This window comes from Rosa chinensis, chromosome 4 (genome assembly GCF_002994745.2).
Source record: "Rosa chinensis cultivar Old Blush chromosome 4, RchiOBHm-V2, whole genome shotgun sequence".
Lineage (NCBI taxonomy): Eukaryota > Viridiplantae > Streptophyta > Magnoliopsida > Rosales > Rosaceae > Rosa > Rosa chinensis.
This window is the reverse complement of record NC_037091.1, coordinates 52,208,862-52,230,101: the sequence shown is the minus strand read 5'-3', so window position 1 is coordinate 52,230,101 and position 21,240 is coordinate 52,208,862. Positions and strand designations below refer to the sequence as shown.

The 21,240-nt window shown below is 40.2% G+C and overlaps 3 protein-coding genes across 3 annotated transcripts; all 3 read right to left on the bottom strand.

The window, feature by feature from the left end:
* Positions 1 to 975: 975 nt before the first annotated feature.
* LOC112199518 lies at positions 976 to 11,309 on the bottom strand. The gene is made up of 9 exons (XM_040518792.1): positions 11,208 to 11,309; positions 10,787 to 10,846; positions 10,522 to 10,669; positions 9,309 to 9,478; positions 8,896 to 9,193; positions 8,470 to 8,633; positions 8,186 to 8,337; positions 1,195 to 1,237; positions 976 to 1,082 (listed from the first exon to the last, which is right to left on the bottom strand). Exons 2-9 carry the CDS (start codon positions 10,815 to 10,817, stop codon positions 976 to 978), a joined length of 1,113 nt encoding a protein of 370 aa, XP_040374726.1. The 5' UTR covers positions 10,818 to 10,846; positions 11,208 to 11,309.
* A 508-nt stretch (positions 11,310 to 11,817) lies between these two features.
* On the bottom strand, positions 11,818 to 13,220 carry LOC112198351 (proteasome assembly chaperone 4). Its single transcript, XM_024339456.2, has 5 exons — positions 12,976 to 13,220; positions 12,670 to 12,738; positions 12,493 to 12,565; positions 12,343 to 12,407; positions 11,818 to 12,175 (listed from the first exon to the last, which is right to left on the bottom strand). Exons 1-5 carry the CDS (start codon positions 13,171 to 13,173, stop codon positions 12,101 to 12,103), a joined length of 480 nt encoding a protein of 159 aa, XP_024195224.1. The 5' UTR covers positions 13,174 to 13,220; the 3' UTR covers positions 11,818 to 12,100.
* A 562-nt stretch (positions 13,221 to 13,782) lies between these two features.
* LOC112197715 (protein GFS12) lies at positions 13,783 to 21,014 on the bottom strand. Its single transcript, XM_024338515.2, has 16 exons — positions 20,767 to 21,014; positions 20,551 to 20,642; positions 18,252 to 20,360; positions 17,820 to 18,147; positions 17,521 to 17,736; positions 17,300 to 17,372; positions 17,011 to 17,216; positions 16,867 to 16,929; positions 16,538 to 16,740; positions 16,316 to 16,427; positions 15,605 to 16,126; positions 15,021 to 15,331; positions 14,681 to 14,921; positions 14,525 to 14,598; positions 14,254 to 14,389; positions 13,783 to 14,171 (listed from the first exon to the last, which is right to left on the bottom strand). The coding sequence occupies exons 1-16, from the start codon at positions 20,890 to 20,892 to the stop codon at positions 14,022 to 14,024; spliced, it is 4,962 nt and encodes a 1,653-aa protein (XP_024194283.1). The 5' UTR covers positions 20,893 to 21,014; the 3' UTR covers positions 13,783 to 14,021.
* Between the last annotated feature and the right edge of the window lie 226 nt (positions 21,015 to 21,240).

Below are 21,240 nucleotides of genomic sequence, written 5' to 3'. Positions count from 1 at the left end.
TGAAAACTCCTGCATCTAAATAGAAAGGTATGTATATATGATTAGTCATATATGGCGTTTAAGCCTGCCGAGTTGACCCTTACGTACACTCCGTAGTCATAAAATTTCCTTTAGGTTGAGAGAGTATCTTACCTGCATCTTGGTCAGAGACTACGATAGCCATGGCAAGAAACGATCGAGAACTCGAAGGGTCTGTGGTTAAAACTCGAAGGTCTCAGATAATGGCGGTGACGACCAATGACTCTTGGAATATAGTAAAACAAAGAACAAACCCTGAAAAGAGTTTTAGGTATGGAGACTCGAGAGGTATGTATTTTTGTAGAGGGAAATATATAGATACCTGCAGGTGAAAAATAAATAATCTTAGAATCACTACAGAGTTAGGAGTTCCTCTAATGAGAATTCTTGATTACCAAGTAACCTAACATTATGAGAATTAGAGGTATTTTTTAAGGAGATTGTTGAAGGATGTCTACATAATGTGTGCCTCTACAAATTAGGGTTTAGAGTTGTAATAGGAATGTGTTCTAGGTATTCAATTGTAATCGGATTCTATTACCTTTTGGGTACCTTGTAACTCCCTATTTAAAGGGCTCCTATTATCAATAATACACACACAATTCCATTGTCCTACAACACGTTATCAGCACGACACTCTAACCCTAGCCCAAAAGAAAAAGAAAAAAACCCTAAAACTATCTCTCACAAAATCTGCCGCAGTCCTCTCCTCCCTAAACCCTATCTCGACAGCAGCCCACTGCAGCCCCTGCTGCCCCCTACAGCAAGTCCGCCTCCTGCTGCGCACCAGCCTGCTACCAGCCCGCCTTCAGCCCTCCAGCCGCCTCCCTCCAGCCCGCGCTGCACACCAGCCCGTAGCCCAGCACCCCCCTGCTGCTCGCCCTACAGCTCCACGCACCAGCCTCACCACAGCCTCCTACCGCAGCCCCAGCCATCTGCCGCACGACCTGCAGCCTCCTACCCCGGTGCTGCTGCATCCTTCCTGCCAGCGACTAGCGCCCATGCCTGACTGCGCCCCTGCCCCACGCTTGCTACCTGCAGCCGTGCACGCTCCAGCCACCCACCTGCAGATTAGGAGGAAGAAGAACAGAGGAAAGAAAACAAGAAGAAGACGCGAGAAAAAAAAAGAGAAAAAAAAAAAAAAAAAAAGATGAAAGCCCAGAAAAACAAACGAACCTGCTGCTGCTGCCCCAACATGCCTGCTCCAACACGAGCGTGTCTTCAAGCCAAGAACAATCACATAAGTTTTTATAATTAAGGTTGCTGCTTTCTTGTATTTAAATTCCTTTTATTTTCTGCAAATATTGGAATATATGTTGTCAAATGATTTTGATATTTAACAAAGCGGAATTGTGGGGATTCACGCTTAACGAACTAAGAGTGTTCGTAGGAACTAAGAGTGTTCATAATTAAACGAACTAAGAGCGTTCGTGTGAACTAAGAGTGTTCACAATACTTGGACTAAGAACGTCCGTAAGCATCAAATTGTGACTATATTAAAATTAATTATTGTTTGGTCTAATCCAAAAGAGATTCTTGGAGATTGATTTCTTGGTAGCATAGCTCGGAAATCTTATTATTTTAGTTTTCGTTGAAGTTTAGCTCCGAAACTAATATATCTTCTCTTCTTATTTTTAGGATGTCGAATGAACCAAGGCTCGACTTTCCTATGCTTGACTCAACAGGCTCAGAATACTATAGCTAGGTAACTGATGTTGAGAACCATCTCACTGCAAAGGGAATACTACCCATAATCCAGGCACCTAACCCGGATCTTGTGTTCATCCGAACACCTGCAAAGCATGCTCAAGCAGTTATCTTGATGAGACGCCATATGGACAAGGCACTCAGATTGGAGGATATGTCGATCAAGGATGCAAGAGAGCTATGGGTAGCGCTAGATAGCGCTTTGGCAATGTCCAAGATTCCCTCCTCCCTGACTTGAAGGTTCAATGGAACAATCTGCGCTTTGCTGACTTCAAGTCTGTTGCTGAATATAATTCAGAGGCTCCTCACTTACAATCCAAGTTGAGATTCTGTGGACAACCTGTCACAGAGCAAGAGTTAATTGAGAAGACTCTCTCCACCTTCCCCGTTTCAGCCATTGTGGTATCAAAGCAATACCGTACTAAAATCAATACTGGACGGATTACGAGGTTTCATCAGCTTATCAATATCATATCTATAGCTAAGAAACATGATAACATACTCGTGAGGAATTATAATTCAAGGCCCATTGGAACTAAGAGTGTTCATGAGGCGAATTATAATGCACCCAAAGGAGGGCGCAAAGAGCGGAACCCTACGAATAAGGGACATGAAGGACGTATGGGTCCATATATCCGCCCTAATCAGGAAGGAAACCGCAAGTTTGGAGCGGATACACGTGGTGGCAATGCCACACGTGGGAGAGGGGGTCGTGGCAACCCTAGTCGTGGTGGTGGAGCCATAGCTCGTAGTGGTGGCGCCATAGGTCGTGGTGGAGGCGCCAATCCTCCTAGGGAACGCCCACAACATGCACAACGTGCACCTCAATTAAAGGGAGACAACCACAATGATATGTGTCATTGATGTGGATCAAGTGAGCATTGGTTCAAGCAATGCAAGGCAAGCGAGCAATTAGCTGCAAGGTACAGGGCATACAGGGACCTGAGGGAACAAGAGGTATACCTTGTAGAAGAAGAAGAAGATGAAGATGGTGGAGACATTAATCTCACCATAGAGGACTTCAAAGCTGAAGATGAAGTGCACAAGGATGCCCAGACTTTGATTAGATTAGTCCTTTTTATTTTCCAAGAATCATGTAATAGTCAATAAATGACAATTGTATTAACTCTTTCTTATGTGGCGCACCCAATAAGATATGATGTCTAGGAAAGTCATTGAGATAATTGGTACTTAAATGAGCCTCGCTCCACCAACATCTCTCTCTACTTTCCTGGTCATATTTGATTGGATTTACCAAACGGATAGAGTGACTACAATGTGTCTTAGTTTGCTTTTATTTTGGATTAGATTTTTGAGACCATTTGATGTAATCATTGGCTACATTTATTAATAAAGTATCGTTTTATTATTAAATGTTTTGGACATGTCTTAATTCCAAACTTTATTATTTTTCAGTTTGTTTCCTGGAGAGTTGGAATGTCTTGTTGATAGTGGCACCACACATACTATACTACGACATAGACAACTATTTTCATGGATGATGCCTAGTCGATCTTCTATGACTACGATGGTTGGACCATCACAATTGATTCATGGTCGAGGACCATCTCAATTTATGTTGCCAAATGGCACAAGTATTAATGTCACCGAAGCTCTATATGCTCCTAGGGCTGGAAGGACCGTATTGAGTTTTAAAGATATAAGAGCCAATAGTTTTCATGTGGAAACACATTGTGAGAATGGACAAGAGTTACTTTGCATCACCTCTAATGACTACGGATATGAACGAGTATTAGAGAAACTTATGTGTCGCTCTAGTGGGTTGTATGCAACCACTATTCGAGTCATTGAATCTAACCATGTCATAAGAGATAACTTATGGGATTCTGACACATATAGGCTTTGGCATGATCGTCTGGGACATCCAGGTCGTGATATGATGATCCGTATATTAAAGACTTCACACGGACATCCATTTTTTAAAACAAAAAGAAGTCAGAACCAAAATTTGGTCCAAGATAGGACTGGTGCCGCCTACCCCTTGCGGCCCAATACCTCCTTGGTTCCTTTCTCTACTTCTAAAGTCAGTTGTGACTTTGTGGCTCAACCGGATTCTTCCATGGTTACTTCTAAAGCCCATCCTTCGTTTTGTAAAGCCTACTCTCTCTCAAAATTAGGATCGAGACCATCCTATGCAAAGGACACTAAACAAAATATTCCATTCTTGTAAAGAATCCAAGGTGATATTTGTGGACCTATCCAACCAACTTGCGGACCATTTAGATATTTTATGGTGTTGGTTGATGCATCGACACGTTGGTCACACGTCATGCTTTTGTCCACCAGAAATGCTGCATTTGCTAAACTCCTAGCACAAATCATTAAGTTAAGGGCTCACCACCCTGATCATCCCATTAAGTCAATTCGTCTTGACAATGCTGGAGAGTTTACATCAAAAACTTTTGATGACTATTGCATGTCCATTGGAATTGAGGTTGAACACCCTGTTCCTCACGTTCACACCCAAAATGGTCTCGCAGAAGCCACCATTAAAAGACTTCAAATGGTTGCTAGAGCATCGGTTATGCGCACCAATCTCCCTGTTTCTGCTTGGGGCTATGCAATATTGCATGCAGCAGTGCTTATTCGTCTGAGGCCTACTGCCACTCAACCCTTTTCTGCGTCCCAGATGGTTATTGGATATGAGCCTGATGTCTCACACTTACGCATATTTGGGTGTGCAGTTTATGTGTCAATTGCGCCGCCACAGCGCACCAAAATGGGTCCTCAAAGACGATTGGGCATTTATGTTGGGTATGACTCTCCAACATTATCCGCTACTTAGAACCCTTGACAGGCGATCAATTTACCGTTAGATTTGCGGATTGTCACTTTGATGAGACAGTCTTCCCGTCGTTAAGGGGAGATAAGAACAATAATATTCAACAGGAACGACAGGAATTGTCGTGGTCTGTCCCCACTTTGTCTCATCTTGATCCCCGAACCGCACAGTCCGACATTGAGGTGCGGAGAATTCTCGATTTTCAGAACGTAGCAGACTCGATGCCTGATGCGTTTTCTGATATCGCTAAAGTGACAAGATCACATATACCTGCTGCAAATGTGCTTGCAAGGATTGATGTCCCTAAAAATAATGGACATGGCGCCAACCCTAGGGGTATTGGGCATGGCGCCGCCGCTACTAATGGTGATGGCAATGTGGCTCAGGCTGGGCTCCCAGCAAGGAAACGTGGGAGGCCCAAAGGTTCGATGGATTCTCGCCCAAGAAAGAAAACGAGTTTGGCACAAAAAGATCCATTAATCATCGACATAAATAACCCGTCTCATGAAGATATTCCGGATTATGGTTATGTCCAAGAGACATCATTGGGGGACGCTCCAATGTCAGAACCAATTCCAGAGAATAGAGAGATCTCCATAAATTACACTAGTATATATGAGGTGCTAAGTCGAGACTCTATTATCTTTGATGATGTGTTTGCATATTCTATTGCTCAAGGAATTATAGAACATGATGATATCGAACCTCGCTCCGTTGAAGAATGTCAACGTAGAACAGACTGGCCTAAATGGAAAAATGCCATCCAGATTGAATTAGATTCACTAACAAAGAGACAAGTATTTGGGTCTATAATGCTGACACCCCCAAATATAAAGCCTGTTGACCATAAATGGGTCTTTGTTAGAAAGCGTAATGAGAAAAATGAGGTTGTTAGATACAAAGCCCTCCTTGTGGCGCAAGGTTTCTCACAACGCCCTGGAATCGACTACAAGGACACATACTCTCCCGTAATGGACGTTATAACGTTCCGCTACCTTGTCAGTTTGGTAATTTCTGAAAAACTTGACATGCAGCTTATGGATGTGGTTACAGCATATCTATATGGGGATCTAGATTCAGAGATATATATGAAGGTTCCAGATGGACTTCAATTACCCAAGTCAAGTGGCTCTAAACTACAGAGCGTTTTCAATAAGATTGAGACGCTCACTATATGGATTGAAACAATCTGGACGAATGTGGTATAACCGTCTAAGTGATTACTTGATTGGGAAGGGATATGTCAACAATGAAATATGCCCATGCGTGTTTATAAAAAGGACAAGTTCCGGATTTGCAATTATAGCAGTTTATGTCAACGACATGAACCTAATTGGGACTCTAAATGAGTTAAAGGAAACTGCTGAGTACTTGAAATCCGAATTTGAGATGAAAGATCTTGGGAAAACATGGTTTTGTCTCGGACTAGAAATCGAGCACCGTAGTGATGGGATTATGATCCATCAGTCAGCATATACTCAAAAATTACTAAGGCGCTTTAATGAAGATAAAGCAAAGCCTGTGAGTACTCTCATGATCAGCCCTAGACTTGAGCCTGGAAAAGATCCATTTCGTCCAAGGCATGAGGACGAAGACCTATTAGAGGCTGAAGTGACCTATCTAAGTGCAATAGGCGCATTATTGTACTTAGCTCAATGCACAAGACTGGATATCTCATTCGCAGTGAACTTGTTAGCCCGACATAGTTCTGCGCCAACACGCCGCCATTGGATTGGCATAAAGACAATCTTTCGATACCTGAGAGGTACGATTGATATGGACCTATTTTATCCCTACAGAGAGAAGAGAAATAACGGAAGTGTGGGATCAGACTCCACAAGGCAAAACGCCACCTTCCGTGCTCCTCCTCCCCTCCATCAAAATAACAACGATGTCTTGATGGGTTTTGCTGATGCAGGGTACCTCTCTGACCCTCACAAATGTCTCTCCCAAACGGGTTATGTCTTTACCATGGGAAGCACTGCGATATCTTAGAGGTCTACAAAGCAGACCCTTGTTGCCACTTCCTCAAATCATGCAGAGATTATCGCTCTATATGAAGCCATGTGAGAATGCATATGGCTAAGGTCTGTAGTTAGACACATTCGAGGAACTTGTGGTTTGAAGTCTACCACAGATGAACCTACATGCATTTATGAAGATAATGCCGCTTGCATTGAGCAAATGAAATTGAGTTTCATCAAGGGCGACAACACCAAGCATATATCACCTAAGTTCTTTTACAATCAGCAACAACAAGCACTTCTAAATATTCAAGTGAACCAAATCCGATCAGAGGATAATATAGCGGACTTATTTACTAAGTCGTTACCAAAATCCACCTTCGAGAAACATGTGAAGAGCATCGGATTAAAAAAGTTATCCGAACTCCCATGATTGTAGCAATCTGGGGGAGATATGGACATCAGGGGGAGGCATGATATCTACATGTTCGATCTCGAAGAGTGAAGGACGTGTTGTGCTCTTTTTGCCCTTCGACCAGGGTTATTTTTGTCCCACAGGATTTTTGTTACCTGGCAAGGTTTTTAGTGAGGCAACGATCAAAGCGTCACCAAGTTTGAGCGGCACAAGGGGGAGTGTTGAAGGATGTCGACATAATGTGTGCCTCTACAAACTAGGGTTTAGAGTTGTAATAGGAATGTGTTCTAGGTATTCAATTGTAATCGGATTCTATTACCTTTTGGGTACCTTGTAACTCCCTATTTAAAGGGCTCCTATTATCAATAATATACATACAATTCCATTCTCCTACAACAGAGATCGAATTTTTAGAGCCTACCCTCTCATTATTACGTAATTTACAACAACTACATCTCCAATTCTCCATAAACATTTATAGAACCCGTAAGCTAAAACCCTGCATTACCTTTAACTAGTTTTCGAGGGCTTTCAGCAGTACCACCAATGGTGGCACCAAGACTTTGTTCTTAATATCGAATTCTATATGTTTTGGTTTTTCCCCATTCCAACAAGAAATTTATTCCTTAAAAGTTTTGTTAACTCCAATCAGCTAACAAAACTTTTGAAAACTGGCAATAGATTCCATGTTTCTATAGCGCCTCTAGGTGTGGGGGTTGGTGTGGAACTCCCACACCCGGGTTCCAATCCCGCAACACGCTGATTGGAGTTAAATCTCAATCTATTCTTGGTGATCAGGGAAAGTGTTCTGGCATGATCCCTCCACATGGATTAGTCTCTGGGTCTAAGAAGTCTTCGATGAACTATCTAATCTCGATTAGAACAAAAAAAAATCATGAATTATTTCTTGACTATTAGGTAACCTAATAGAGTATGATTGTTTTTTACTCATATATTTAGTTTTTCACTCATATAGTTAGTGCAGATCTGCACCTAAATAGATATGGAGGAGGAAGAGTAGATTTGATTGGGTTGTCTATAATAGTGTGATGTTTATCATACATTCATTTTACATCTGGCTGAACCAATTTTACAATCTAATTGAACCAAATTTAGTACAATAGCAATAAAGTTGCCACATCCATTTTATACTATTTACATCTTATTGAACCAAGTTAAAATGTAGTTCACAAGAGTTTTCTTTTTACACAAAGTGCGTGATCCCTCAGCAAATCTTTCGACATTGTTAGTGTCATTTTCGCCTGCGGTACGTAGTACCATAGCAGTTCCATTGATCGTGAACTCTGCCTCCACTATGCAAGTATCCCTCCTCAAAAACCCTTTGTCTTCCCGTCTGAAATCGTCCAGTGTAATGAAACGAGGCCAACCCCAAATCTTATCAGTGCCACTGAAAATATGACCACTTAAACCTACAAGCAGGAGAGTGGGAATGATTTTATTTTCGTAAGCAAGCATTTGATTGATTGATATATATATATATATATATATATATATATATATATATAGATTATCAATAGAAATAACGACCAAAGCTTACGCACTATGTTTAATACAACGCCCATGTATTTGATCTACAACGCGCAGGCAATAATTGGTAGATATTTTGGTGCCATCAGGAAGATTTTCTGGATCAGCTAATGCCAGAAAAAGACTGAGATGAGTACCCGCTCCACCGCGACAACCCGCGGGATAGAGAGTTATCTTCCTGCAACAAGTAACGTACACATGAACAAGAGCATTTGAAGTGAACTTTTAACAAGTATTAACTTGGAAAATTTTATTGCGCTCATGGATCGAAGAACATGTAACGTGACATCAAACCTTAAGACACACTAGCTCCTTTGGTTTTTACTTTTTTTCTTTTCTTATCATAAGCTTCACTAACTAAATAAGAGTAAGAGAAGTATCTATTGAATTGTCACACAAAAGAAGAAAGAAAGAGAGAGAAGGGTATTAATAATAAGTACCATTTCTGGCCTCCAGCCGTAAATCGTTCTTCATAGCATTGAGCGGCTAAGCTTGAAAAGTTCCTAACCTTCCAAGTATGCTTGTACTTCTGTGAAGTAGTCTTCCTTATTGATAGACAATCTGCTTGGGGTACGGGTCTTCTTCCATTACAAACAAAGACCTCAGCTCCAAACACACATTTATCATCAATTAGATAACCACTGGAGGCATCAGTAAAGTCCCTTAGAGAGACAAGTTTATCAAAACCGACGGCACCAGACATCTCCCTTCGAAAGCAAAAGTTCCTTGTAAAAGCATCTGAGGATTGTAACACAAAAGGATCAATAAATAAATTGAACATATATAAGCTATGCACTTTGCATCATGAAAGTTCACATGTGTAACTAAAGTATAATAAATGATTTATACATACCTTCAACAACCAAGTACTTGCTCTTTATCTGATCAAGCAAAAATAACCTGAAATCAACATATACTTCCTCACCAGGCTGGAGTGAGTTCTCCCCGGCCATTACCAAGTAGAGAGAGATGTGGTCTTTTACATTCTTCTTCTTGTTTCCATTTGGGTAGAACACAAGTTTCCTGTGTGCCGCAAGCATATAAAAAGCATATATAAGCTATGCACATTGACAACGAATTTGTTCAAAAACTTATAAAAATGTCGTAAGAGGTGTAATTACCATTATTAGAACTAAGATTACAACATTGACAACGAATTTGTTCAAATGCTTGTAAAATGTCGTAAGAGGTGTAAATATCATTATTAGAACTAAGATTACACAAAGTAGGACTCAAATTACAACTTTAACAACAAAATTTGTTCTCACTTTTGTAAATGTGGGTATGAGATACCCACCACTACACTAGAATTTCCCAAGTAAACACCATCAAAGCGTTTTTTTTTTTTTTTTTTTTTTTTTGATGAAAACGGGAAGATGGGTGAGAGCAGCAAGCTTTCCCAAACCCCAATTTTTTTTAAAAGGCAGTAGTAAAAAATACTACAAAAGAGGAGGGAAGATAATTACGCCAACTCCTCAAGGAGAAGGGAAAAACCCTTCATCTAATCAACAAGAAAGAATAACAGACCAAGAAAACAGATCAGCGAAATCTAAAGTTGGGAAGTCCAGGCTTATCCCGCCGTCATCACTTGACGGAAGATTTGGATGGAGTTTCGAGAACTGGACACAGCTGATTAAAATTGAGAGCACAGGGCTACTCTTGATGAAATTAGAAAAATAGGGACTAACATGATTGGCTTAAAGTTGGAGTAGGTAAACTGAAATTAATGCTATGAATAAATTGATAGATTAGTGAACGATTGATTATAAGTTTATAATATATTAAATTGGAAAATACAAGGGCACATGCGATTAAATTAGAAGTTTGGAGACACAACCGATTTTAAGTGTAAAGTTTAAGGTAATAAATGATTTTAGCTCTATTAAATTTTACCAACTTCCACCTTTCCGACCACCGAGCAATTTAATTCAACTGTTTATTCGTAAGTACTTAACTTCTATGTATTGTATATGATAGTATTGTTCTCGACATATGGTCTTGAGAGACAGAGAGAAGATGTGGTCTTGTATAGATAGTACAATAATTGATAGAATATATATAATTACCAATTGTATCCTCCGGCTCCGAAGACCCCTGATTCACATTTAACATTTGTCTCCGCAATTGAATCATCCGCCAGCAATGAAAAGGACTCTACCTTTAGAATGTAACTAAATGGTGTTGATTCTGAAAACGATCTGAAAACTCCTGCATCTAAATAGAAAGGTATGTATATATGATTAGTCATATATGGCGTTTAAGCCTGCCGAGTTGACCCTTACGTACACTCCGTAGTCATAAAATTTCCTTTAGGTTGAGAGAGTATCTTACCTGCATCTTGGTCAGAGACTACGATAGCCATGGCAAGAAACGATCGAGAACTCGAAGGGTCTGTGGTTAAAACTCGAAGGTCTCAGATAATGGCGGTGACGACCAATGACTCTTGGAATATAGTAAAACAAAGAACAAACCCTGAAAAGAGTTTTAGGTATGGAGACTCGAGAGGTATGTATTTTTGTAGAGGGAAATATATAGATACCTGCAGGTGAAAAATAAATAATCTTAGAATCACTATAGAGTTTGGAGTTCCTCTAATGAGAATTCTTGATTGCCAAGTAACCTGACATTATGAGAATTAGAGGTATTTTTACGGAGATCGAATTTTTAGAGCCTACTCTCATGATTACGTGATTTACAACAACTACATCTCCATAAACATTTACGGGTTCTATAAGCTAAAACCCTGCATTACCTTTAACTAGTTTTCGAGGGCTTTCAGCAGTACCTCCAATGGTGGCACCAAGACTTTGTTCTCTCGATCTAGGTTGAAACAATCGAAGAAGGGTTTCAATCTTTCGGCAGGGTGCGGTGGCACCAAGAATTAGTTCTCTCTGGGTTGAAAGTTTGAAACAATTGAAGAAGGGTTATAGCGAGCGTGTATTATATAGGAGCCAAAGCCCTTGTAGGAATAGGGTCCCTGAAAATCTTGGAAAAATTTGGCTTAGTAAGATTTCTTGATTACCAAGTATATTACCGGCCCAACTGTGACGTTGTTATCGTTCAGCTTGGGCTAAACATGACATTATCAAGTTCAATATCGACTTCTATATGTTTTGGTTTTTCCCCATTCCAACAAGAAATTTATTTCTTAAAAACAGATGGGTTCAGTAGCAACTAGCAAGTCCCTTGATGGAGGGCATAACTCAAAAACAGATGGATGAACTGAAATTGGTAAATGAAAATTTCACCTCTCAACTCTCTTAAGTTTAGAAACAGTACAAAAGAAGTATATGTTTGACCTAATATATATTCTGACAATGAAATGTGGCTTGCTTTCCTGAATATAATTTGCAACCAAGACAAATCCCAAACAACCAGTATCCAATCGCAAATGATTGAAGTCTCACAAGTTGGCTTGCTTTCTCAAATACCTTGCAATCAAGATAAGAATCTACAACTTCAGAACCAAATCAGCAAATATCGCAAAACTTTGTGCATCATTGCATTCCTGGTTGATATCACAATGCCATACTATTTGGCTGAAACACTTATCAATTAGCAACAAAAATTTGATCCTTAACTAGTACTTGTTCAAGGACAACATTAGTCTGCAAATAGTCGGTTTACAATAGCATCCGTACAGGTTTACAATCCTTGTGACTTTGGCCTTATGTACCCAAGATTGAGTAGCTTCTGAACCAACAACTTCTCAGCATCCAACTGAAATCCCAAAAAGAATGGGGAAATCTGATCAGTTAAACAAGACAGCAAAGCGTATCGTAAACAGGCCAGTCAGGCATATATGCAGACGGACAAATAAAACACACTCAGATAGTCTCACGCTCAAATGTGTCTCTGAATGTGTGTGAGATAGAAAGGGCACAAACCTCAATCATGGGATTATTCTTAGGAATGTTGCAAGCCAGAATTATGTTTAGTCCAGTCCTCGACACTGCGAAAAAAGAACTCGGAATGTCAGGCCCTTGTAGAAAGTTACAAAAAATCAAACCCAACTTCATCTTAGATCGATAACTTACCCAATCTCCTAGCAATGCCCGACCCTGTATTATCAGAACTCCCACCAAGTATGGATGTAACACTCACTGTACTCTGTTGTGCAGGTCATCAATCAGCAGGACAATGATTACTAATTACTTAAAGTAAAAAGTTGGGTCCGAAACGGTAAAATATATGTAACAAAATTACCAACTTACAGGTCGAGTGGGTGCTGCTGCATACAAATGCCCCAATTTTCCAGAGCTGCAACCAATCCATACATATATCTACACCAAAAAACAATGAGAAAATTTCACCCAGCTCAAAATTTCACCATAACTGCAAAATTTCCTTGATTTTTTCTTGACCCAGAACTTCATACACATTAGTTTTGCAATTCCTAGTCGATAAAAGTCAACAAGTTGATCATCTAAATTGCCTAAATTTGACTTGGGCAGATATCCAATTTCGATGTAGAAAAAGAAAAAGAAAGAAAAAGAAATTGAAGCAGAAGAAGCAACTACCTGCTTTGGAAGGCGGATGATTTGGAAGTGGAGGGTAGTAGAATCATGGACAAGCTCAGTGAAGCACGTGATCTGCACGCCACCAGCGTCGTCGTCTCCATTGCTGTAGGTGGGATCAGTGGGTTGTTTCTCTTTGGAAATTTGAGAAGAGCTTAAAGCTTCGCTTAGAGCACCCAGGCTCGAATCTCCGTGAGCCATTACTAGTTACACTCAGATTTTCAATTGGGGCCTTCTTCTCGACTCAGACTCCTACCCTCTTAAAGGGTTCTTGTTTTTCAATGATTTCGCGTGCCACGACGTCGTTTTGCATCACTTTTTTTTCTTTTTTTTCTTTTCTTTTTTTTTTCTTTTTGTTCTTTTCCCAACCTGGGATGACAATGAGGAGGGTAGGGGCTAGGGATCAAAATACCATTCCCGTCTCCGAAGTCATTCTCCCCGATATATTCTATTTAGGATTCTCCATATCCGTACCTGCCCCGAATCTCTGTTAATCCCCAACCCACCGATCTACGTAGTGTTTGTTATACCAATTACCAACTTACCAGCTAACCAACACTCATTGGCAGAAATTGCCATTAATTACACCAGTTTTTTTTTTTTGCTCAAGTCGTTTAGTCTCCTTTTTTTTTTTTTACATTTCTTTAAAATTATAAATTTGGGATGGTTCATGAAACTCACTCAACAAATATTCTATTTCTTTGCAAATTCTTTTGTTTGTTAATGATTAATTTATTACTTCAAAAGCGCTTTTGGATCGAAGCAATCTCAAACAAACTCTGAGGGCTAAAAAGAAGCCGTAAAACAGGATTGATAGAGGTAAATATCAATTAGATTTATAAAACTTGGCTTTGGAGGAAGTATACATAAAGAATTACTTCCCGGTTTCTAACTACCATTGATGAATTACAAATTTACAATGTGTATCTAGTTTTCTAGATTCCCTCACCCCCTTCACTCCCACCTAGGAAGGAAAATCACAATGAATGGATACAGAATTTACAGTATAGTTTTTAATAATATCAAAGGTCATCTTTGGCAAAGTGGGATTAACAACATATTCTTAAGTAACCATCTTCTGTCCCAACAAGGAACAACCTTGAGAAGGGTAAAATGCTCATGCTTGATAACACTGAAAAGCTTCTTGCTCCGTGGTCTGCCATGTAGAGCCTTTGACATGTAACGGCCTGCTGTCCATCCTGTTGAAATGGAAGTGAGTACTTGCAAGTGAAAAGAGGAATATAATTTGAATGAAATGGTCATGAGTTTGCTGTTGTTTACATCATCAGGGGATTTAGATAAAGAAGACAGTCCAATTTTATTTCTGGCAATTGAAATAACATCTTGGCCCCATACAGAGAAGGCAGATACACCATCTGTATGACCTCTAAGAATTGTGGGCTGAGATGGCACATTCCTGCACAAGGCATTCGTAAGTTCAATCAGAGCTTGATTGCAATGGCATTTCCGGGAAGCTGGATAATGCGAATAGTATGACCAAAATGTTGTATCAACAAATAAGCTATTATAGTAAAGAAATTTCTGCAAATACCTCCTCAAGTCCCAAATCCTTAAAGTCTTGTCAAGAGAGCTCGACACAAGCAAATAGTCTTCTGGTGCAGCCAACTGCACAAATATATGGTATATTAGTATCAAGTACTTTTAAGAAGAAGCGAAGCGAAGCTTTTTTCCAGTGTTTATGAAATACCTTTGTAACATATCCATCATGAGCCCGCCAAGAGGCAATAACATTTCCGCTCCTTGCATCAAATAACCTACAATGGCCAGAACTCATTCCAGCTGCAATCCAAGATGGTGAAGAAGCTCCATCTGGTTGCATTTTGTCAGACCCACAAGAGCATAAGGTAGAAACAATAGAAGGAAAGCCTGACTCCAGATAATTCCCCTTCCAAAGATGCAGCTTTTCCCCTCGGACAACATCAATGAACCTGTATGATTCAGGAAAACATTAGAAACCCAAACTGCATTAACATTTTCTCATCTATATCAGCATGTAATGGGATAACGGTGCAACACTATGTATCTACCTCAGAGAACCATCTCCAGTGCCAGCAACAAGGGTTTCACCAAATTCAGTTTGATGCATACAAGTATACAGGCTCCCATCAAATGCACCAGTCAATATTCCACTGGACATTGTATTGGGACTGAGAATATTACTCTGGTCAACACTGGCCCTTGAAGAAGAAGATGGAGGGCTTGCAATATGTGCAGAATCCACTGATGGTTCAGAAAATACTGAAATTAATTTCCCTGTTCGGCTATTCCAGACATGTATTGTTCCGTCACAGGAAGCAACTCTTCTACTAGACGACAAGATGCAAATATCGTTCACAACCTAAGAGTCACACAAAAAAAAATTAAAAAAGGATAATAGACATGAGAATAACCCTAAGTATCCAAAGCCTTAAAAGAACTCAGGTCTTAATCATGCACTTCAGAACCTGATAGTGCCATGGCAAGAGAACAATTTTCAGTGTGAATACTAGTAATCATACAGTCAGAAGGTTTCAAACTTTCAATTTAAGTGCAACAGCTAAAAAGAAAAATTAAAAATTAAAAAAATAATAAAAATAAGACAATAAAGTGTAAAATAATAGGATAAGCAAACCTCTTCATGGCCGTAGTATCCAGATACACAATTAATTCTACTCAGCTCCCACTTCTGAACAGTTCCTCTGAAGCCTGCACCAATCCCTGCAGTAAAAACTGTGGATTCATCTGGACAGACAGCTAAATATCTTAAGGCTCCAGGATGAGCACGGACGGAGTGTATAACAGATGCTCTGATCTTCCATGGATGTTCATCTTTCACACCCCCAGCACGCCCAAGGAAATCAGGCCCATCCCAGCTAGCAGCTGGACTAGGGAACCAAAACCAGGGCTCATATTTATAATTTGATGCTGCTGCTGCTGCATGCATTTCTGTTGGATTCTGATGCACTGCATGAAACCGTTTCTGAGGCATCAAGTTTTTGGCACCTCTAGTTCCTTGAGATTGCGGAATTGACCATCCAACCCCATTAAGCAACAGCTTAGCAGGACTGTATTCAGGAGTTGAGCCCTTTCTGTATGCTCTTTTATTGAGTACAGTGTCTGAACCACTTCGCGACAATTCTCCTGTGTGTTCCCACTGAATCATGACAGGTTCAGAATATGAAGTCCAAAAGGTGTGGGTATTGTGTTGGGTACTTATATGTCAGTGTCTGTGTGTGTATGTGTCTGTTGGGAGGAAGTTGAGAGAGAAGGAAGAGAGAGAATACATGGTAAAGAAAAACTGTAAATACTAAACACCATAGTTAAGAGCATAATCCTAGAGTACCTTCCAATTATGAAATTGTAGAAGATATCGCTCAAGTAATAACCATGTTGCACAACACTGACGAAGCTTCTCTATCCCAAGAAGGGATGCAAAATGAGGATACAGAAGCACCCTGTCAACATTCTCACAAGTTCAACATATATTTAAGGAAGACAAGAATTTACGACTTAAATTCCAGCGTTAGTTATTGACAAGGTGACATGAACGGTGAAAAGCACTCACGCAAGGTCCATACGACTTTCAATCAGAGCCCCGTCTTTTAGCTTTGAAATCTTCAACCTTCTGCCAGGGGAAGTAGATGTATTAGCAGTTTCTGGTGAGAAAGCAAGTTCATCGAATAGCTCCTTCAGTTGTGGCAAAACATGTAATGCTGTCAAATCTGGTCCTATCCGCTGACAAACAACCATAAGGGTTGTGGCAGCAACCTAAAAAATAGAGACCTATTAGCGTAATTGGAAATTAAAACAAACTAGCTAATATGTGATGCATGGAGGGTAAATTTGGAGGCGGTTATGTTTTGAAATAACTGTGTTTGCATGCATGTGCATCACCTGAACCACTTTATATTCCAAACTTTTTTGCATAAGAACCAGAACATGCAGGCAACTTCTATCCTGCATAATACAAGATTCTATTATTTCGGAGAACACCCCTATGTTTGCAAATTAAATTTATACAAGAATCAAATTCCATACTTCAATTAGCTCCCTTACAACCACCTCCCTTGGCAAGAATGCAACCAGGCCATCTATTGTCATTAAAGAATCAATAAGAGCGAAAGCACTCCAGCTGTGGACAGGCTCAGGCTTATTCATACGTGAAATGTCAATGCACGAACGAACTACATGTTTTAGCAATGGTAGCATTTGTCTGACTATGAAGTCTTCCCCCAATAGACCACCTGAATTTTGAAAACATAAAAGGCTTACAAGAAGAACATGAATTCCAGGAAACATCATATCATATTATATTGAATAAGCATACCGATTCGAATGAGCACATCAATTCCATCAGTACTTAGACCTTTCCCAAAGCACTGGATCAATGGTAAGATTGTCTGGGGAAAGACTGATGGTTAGCATGATAATCCCAGCGAAAAATACTTTTCTGAAGTGTATGTTTGTCTGTGTTAAGACAGATGCATGGGAAATTTTAATGTTAATTATATTAAGTCACAACACACGAATTCTGGGATGAAGTTTAACCTGATGAATAGTAATAGGAATACCAAGCTCTTCACTTGAGCCGAGCAGCAGCACGGAAGCAGCAGCTGCTGAACTCTTATGAGCAGCAGCATACAAGTTCACTATTACTAGAGGATGTACGGTTTCGAGATATGCTTGTTTGCCAACCCGATTCCATATCTCTTGTACAAATGAGTCTTGCAGAATAGAAACCTTTAGATGTGAATAACCTGTAGTCTGAAACAAAGACCTCCATAAGCAACAAGAAGTTTAAAAAGAAAGTTCCACAAAAGTGAACAAAATAAAGCTAAAAAACTAGCCTGTAAAATCCTCTGGATAGCAGGCAAGACTATTGTCTTTACTGCTTTAGGTGTCAAACTTTTAATAAATTCTTTTAGTATTGTATAAGCCCATTCTGCTTCAATATCTGATAAAGGAATCACCACAAGTGATAAGCAAAAAGGAGCACACATTTCAGCTGCAAATGTTCCCATTGCCTTGAGGACTCCTTGCTTTGCATAGTTTGCAGCATAATGGAGGCAGGATCCATCTTTAGCCCGAAGATGGAGTGGGGCAAGAAACAAGTAGGATGCCTTGACTGTAGAAGGAAAGTAAGGTGATTCCAAAAGAGACTTCGCTGATGGCCTCCTAATATAATCACAGACAAATAGAGTGTGAGCCCGATACTTTATATTCACAATTCCAAGTAATATATTTTATCATATGTGAAACAGACAAATGAGAACTAATACCTCATGCAATCCTTTTGAATGCATGCTTCAACTAGTAATTTGGTGTGAGGAGGAAGTTCATGCATTAGTCCAGGTAAGAGACCACTGTCCAAGTACATGGTCAGTGAGGTTGGATCAAAAAGTGGCCTCCTCAAATAAAGTTCTGCTAAGAGACAACCAATAGAAAATATGTCCCTTGCAACATCTTCAGTAAATGTCTTCAAACAAGATGATTTCTGCTTCCAAAGTAATAGCTCTTGATATCCAGTGGAGCCTTCATCCTCCACCTTAATATGCTCAAGAAGATAATTTGTATCAATTTGTAATGGCAACCACTGGTGTTTCTTAGTGTCAGATGATCGAGGTATGCTTTTCTTAACATTCTCACTCGATTGTTCTTCTACAGGAGCAATGTCCTTGCCAAATTCGAGATGGTACCCATAGAGGGCACTCAATTCCATAGCATGTTCGCAAAAGGCTGATGCATCTTCTAATAGTTGCAAATAAGCCATGTCAGATAGGACAGAACTTTTGCTCCTTAATTCATTCATTTCTCCTTGATATGAAGCTGACTCATTGGTGCTGTCACATGGCTTCCATATTGCACATCGACGCATAGGATGAGGTTCAGTAAAAAGCTGACGGCGTCCCACTGACCTTGGCATCATGGACTCTGAAGAAGGGAGCATTACATTCTTTGCTGCAACAGCTGCCTGACCTGACATCTTGTAACCAAAGGTGATATCAATCCAGTGATGAAGTTGGCGGGAAACCCGATCGCTTTCTAATGCTTCACGATGCAATTTGATGAATTCCTCAGGACCACCTGCCCATGAAGGTACAGCTAAGTCGGTCATACCAGCATGAAGTGAATTGAAAACATGGGGATCACAGTAAAACTCCGGAATGCATTCATCAGGGGTCCATTGATAGAGTCTTTGCATTGTAGAAGGATATTCATTAGGTTCATAGACTGCGCGAACAGCCATACGTAGAACACTCAAAGGCAACCTCCTTGCTTTATAGCTGCAGACAGCCAATTCAGAAAGACATTCATCAGAAACATGATGTGGGAATTCTGAGGTTGAATAGGTGAAGTCCAACTGCTCATCACCTTTAGCCAACCTCCATTTACTCTTACTCAAATCCCGCCACCCTGCATCAGAATTCTCATCAGGTTTTGTACTAAAATCTATTACCCATGGCATCACTGTATGAAATGTGTGATCACCCCACCTTCTCCCAGCTAATCTATTCAAGATGAGTAGATATTCAAAATTACTAATCTCTCCCCTCCACCACTGATTAAAGTCCCAATGCCAGTCTATAGACGGGGAAAGCTTCAAATCAGCATAAAGACCTTGAGAAGGACAACCTGGTACAGAGCAACCAACCTTTTCAGGTGCAGTAATTGTATTCCCATTACCTCTTGAACTTGAATTAAACCCTAACCCAGGCTTATCACATACACACAGCCAAGACCAGCATGACTCAGAAAGCATTACACTGGAAGGACATATATTTCCATGAGCAACCCCTAAACCATGAATATAAGCTAGAGCTGAGAGTAACTGATACACTAGAAACCTTATATGCCAATCAGACTTTAGGGCATCAGGGCTATAATGGAGAATGTTTTCCAAGGTATATGGAGCTTTGGGAAGAACTACATCAATATAACCGGATGTCTTAACCATCCCGAGTATGGGAGCGATATTCGGATGCCTCAAGGAGCCAGGAAACGGATTCTCATCAAATGATGGTACCCCAAGTAAATTAAGAAAGTTGACACTATCTCTTCCCGAAGCTTTCCCTTCAATCAAGAGACCAAGTGAGTTCAATATGTGATCTTCCATAGACCCAGACAAAAAGCTGGAAGCAAGCTCTTCGATGGAGTCTGAAGAAAGGCCAACTTCAGTAACCGGTGCCAAGGCACTGATTACCCTTGAGCAAGAAAACCTACTGGAATGGTTACAATTAGAACTCTGTGGCAATGCTTTCCCACCATTTGATAAACATTGCGACTCAGTCGGTAAAGAACCCAATTTCGGCTTTTCATCAGTGCAAATTTCAGAACTGGCTTCTTCTCCATCTCGATTTACAGCAGCATCATCCAGTATATACTCATCCCTGAAAAGAAGACGGCAAAAATCCGAAAATCCAAATTGGTTCTCATCCTTAAACATCTAATACTAGACAAAGAATTTCATTCACAACCATGCACAAGCAATGTGGTAGCAATATCATCTTAAACATTACTATTTTTAGAAATTGAACAGTTAAAATGAGATTAAAGATGAAAAATTGATGAGGGTCTTACACAAATTTGGTCAAGCAATCCTGGTGATCACTAGGTAGATACTTGAGCAAGAATTGAGGAGCTGAAGCAGCTTCTCCACTTGAACTAGACAACTGCAAAGACCCAAGTAAATTTGAGTACTCAACTTTCTCAACAAATCAAAAAAGCACCCAACTTTTGAAGCTACTTAATGCACAGGGATGAGAGAGAGAGAGGGGTAAAGAATTGAACTTGGACCTGAACGACGGCGTTTGAGCCGAACGGGAAAGCGGAATCGGAGAGTCCGTGGATGAAGACCAGTTTGCCGGAGAACTCCGACTCAATCCGGCGCTGGAGGCAGTCGAAGCACATTTGGTGCGCCATTTTTGAGCTTCTTCTTCAGTTCTTCAATTTCAAGATTTCAATTTTGGGTTGCTTGAGCTTTGGAGCTCTTGCCACTGCTTCATAGCCTTTGATCGATAGGTAAAAGACTGAGTTTACTAAGGTGAAAAAGAGAAAAAAAGACCCAAGCAATTGCTAATTACAGTCCACACTTTTACAGTTTTACCAAATTTTCATTTTGGCCTTCAACTTGTTTTCAAGATTTTCTGAAGGATTATTGACGTAGGAGACACGTACTCAAAACAGGACTGCTAACAGTCGAGTCGAACTTGAATTGGAGCTTAACCTTAAACACGTACATACCAACTTAACCAACCCAATTAGTGCATG

What these genes read in the sequence shown, in the direction of transcription:
- LOC112199518 (XM_040518792.1), bottom strand. Translation starts at nt 10,817, where the DNA reads ATGGCTATCGTAGTCTCTGACCAAGATGCAG. An exon ending in GGAGCCGGAGGATACAATTG is followed by an intron (nt 9,479 to 10,521) that starts GTAATTATATAT and finishes TGCGGCACACAG; the next exon opens with GAAACTTGTGTTCTACCCAA. An exon ending in CGATCAATGGAACTGCTATG is followed by an intron (nt 1,238 to 8,185) that starts GTACTACGTACC and finishes CTTGGCTTGAAG; the next exon opens with ACACGCTCGTGTTGGAGCAG.
- LOC112197715 (XM_024338515.2), bottom strand. Translation starts at nt 20,892, where the DNA reads ATGGCGCACCAAATGTGCTTCGACTGCCTCCAGCGCCGGATTGAGTCG. An exon ending in TTGTAAGGGAGCTAATTGAA is followed by an intron (nt 16,930 to 17,010) that starts GTATGGAATTTG and finishes TGTATTATGCAG; the next exon opens with GATAGAAGTTGCCTGCATGT. An exon ending in GAAAGTCGTATGGACCTTGC is followed by an intron (nt 16,428 to 16,537) that starts GTGAGTGCTTTT and finishes GAATGTTGACAG; the next exon opens with GGTGCTTCTGTATCCTCATT.
- LOC112198351 (XM_024339456.2), bottom strand. Translation starts at nt 13,173, where the DNA reads ATGGCTCACGGAGATTCGAGCCTGGGTGCTCTAAGCGAAGCTTTAAGC. An exon ending in GGGCATTGCTAGGAGATTGG is followed by an intron (nt 12,408 to 12,492) that starts GTAAGTTATCGA and finishes CTTTTTTCGCAG; the next exon opens with TGTCGAGGACTGGACTAAAC. An exon ending in AGAATAATCCCATGATTGAG is followed by an intron (nt 12,176 to 12,342) that starts GTTTGTGCCCTT and finishes TTGGGATTTCAG; the next exon opens with TTGGATGCTGAGAAGTTGTT.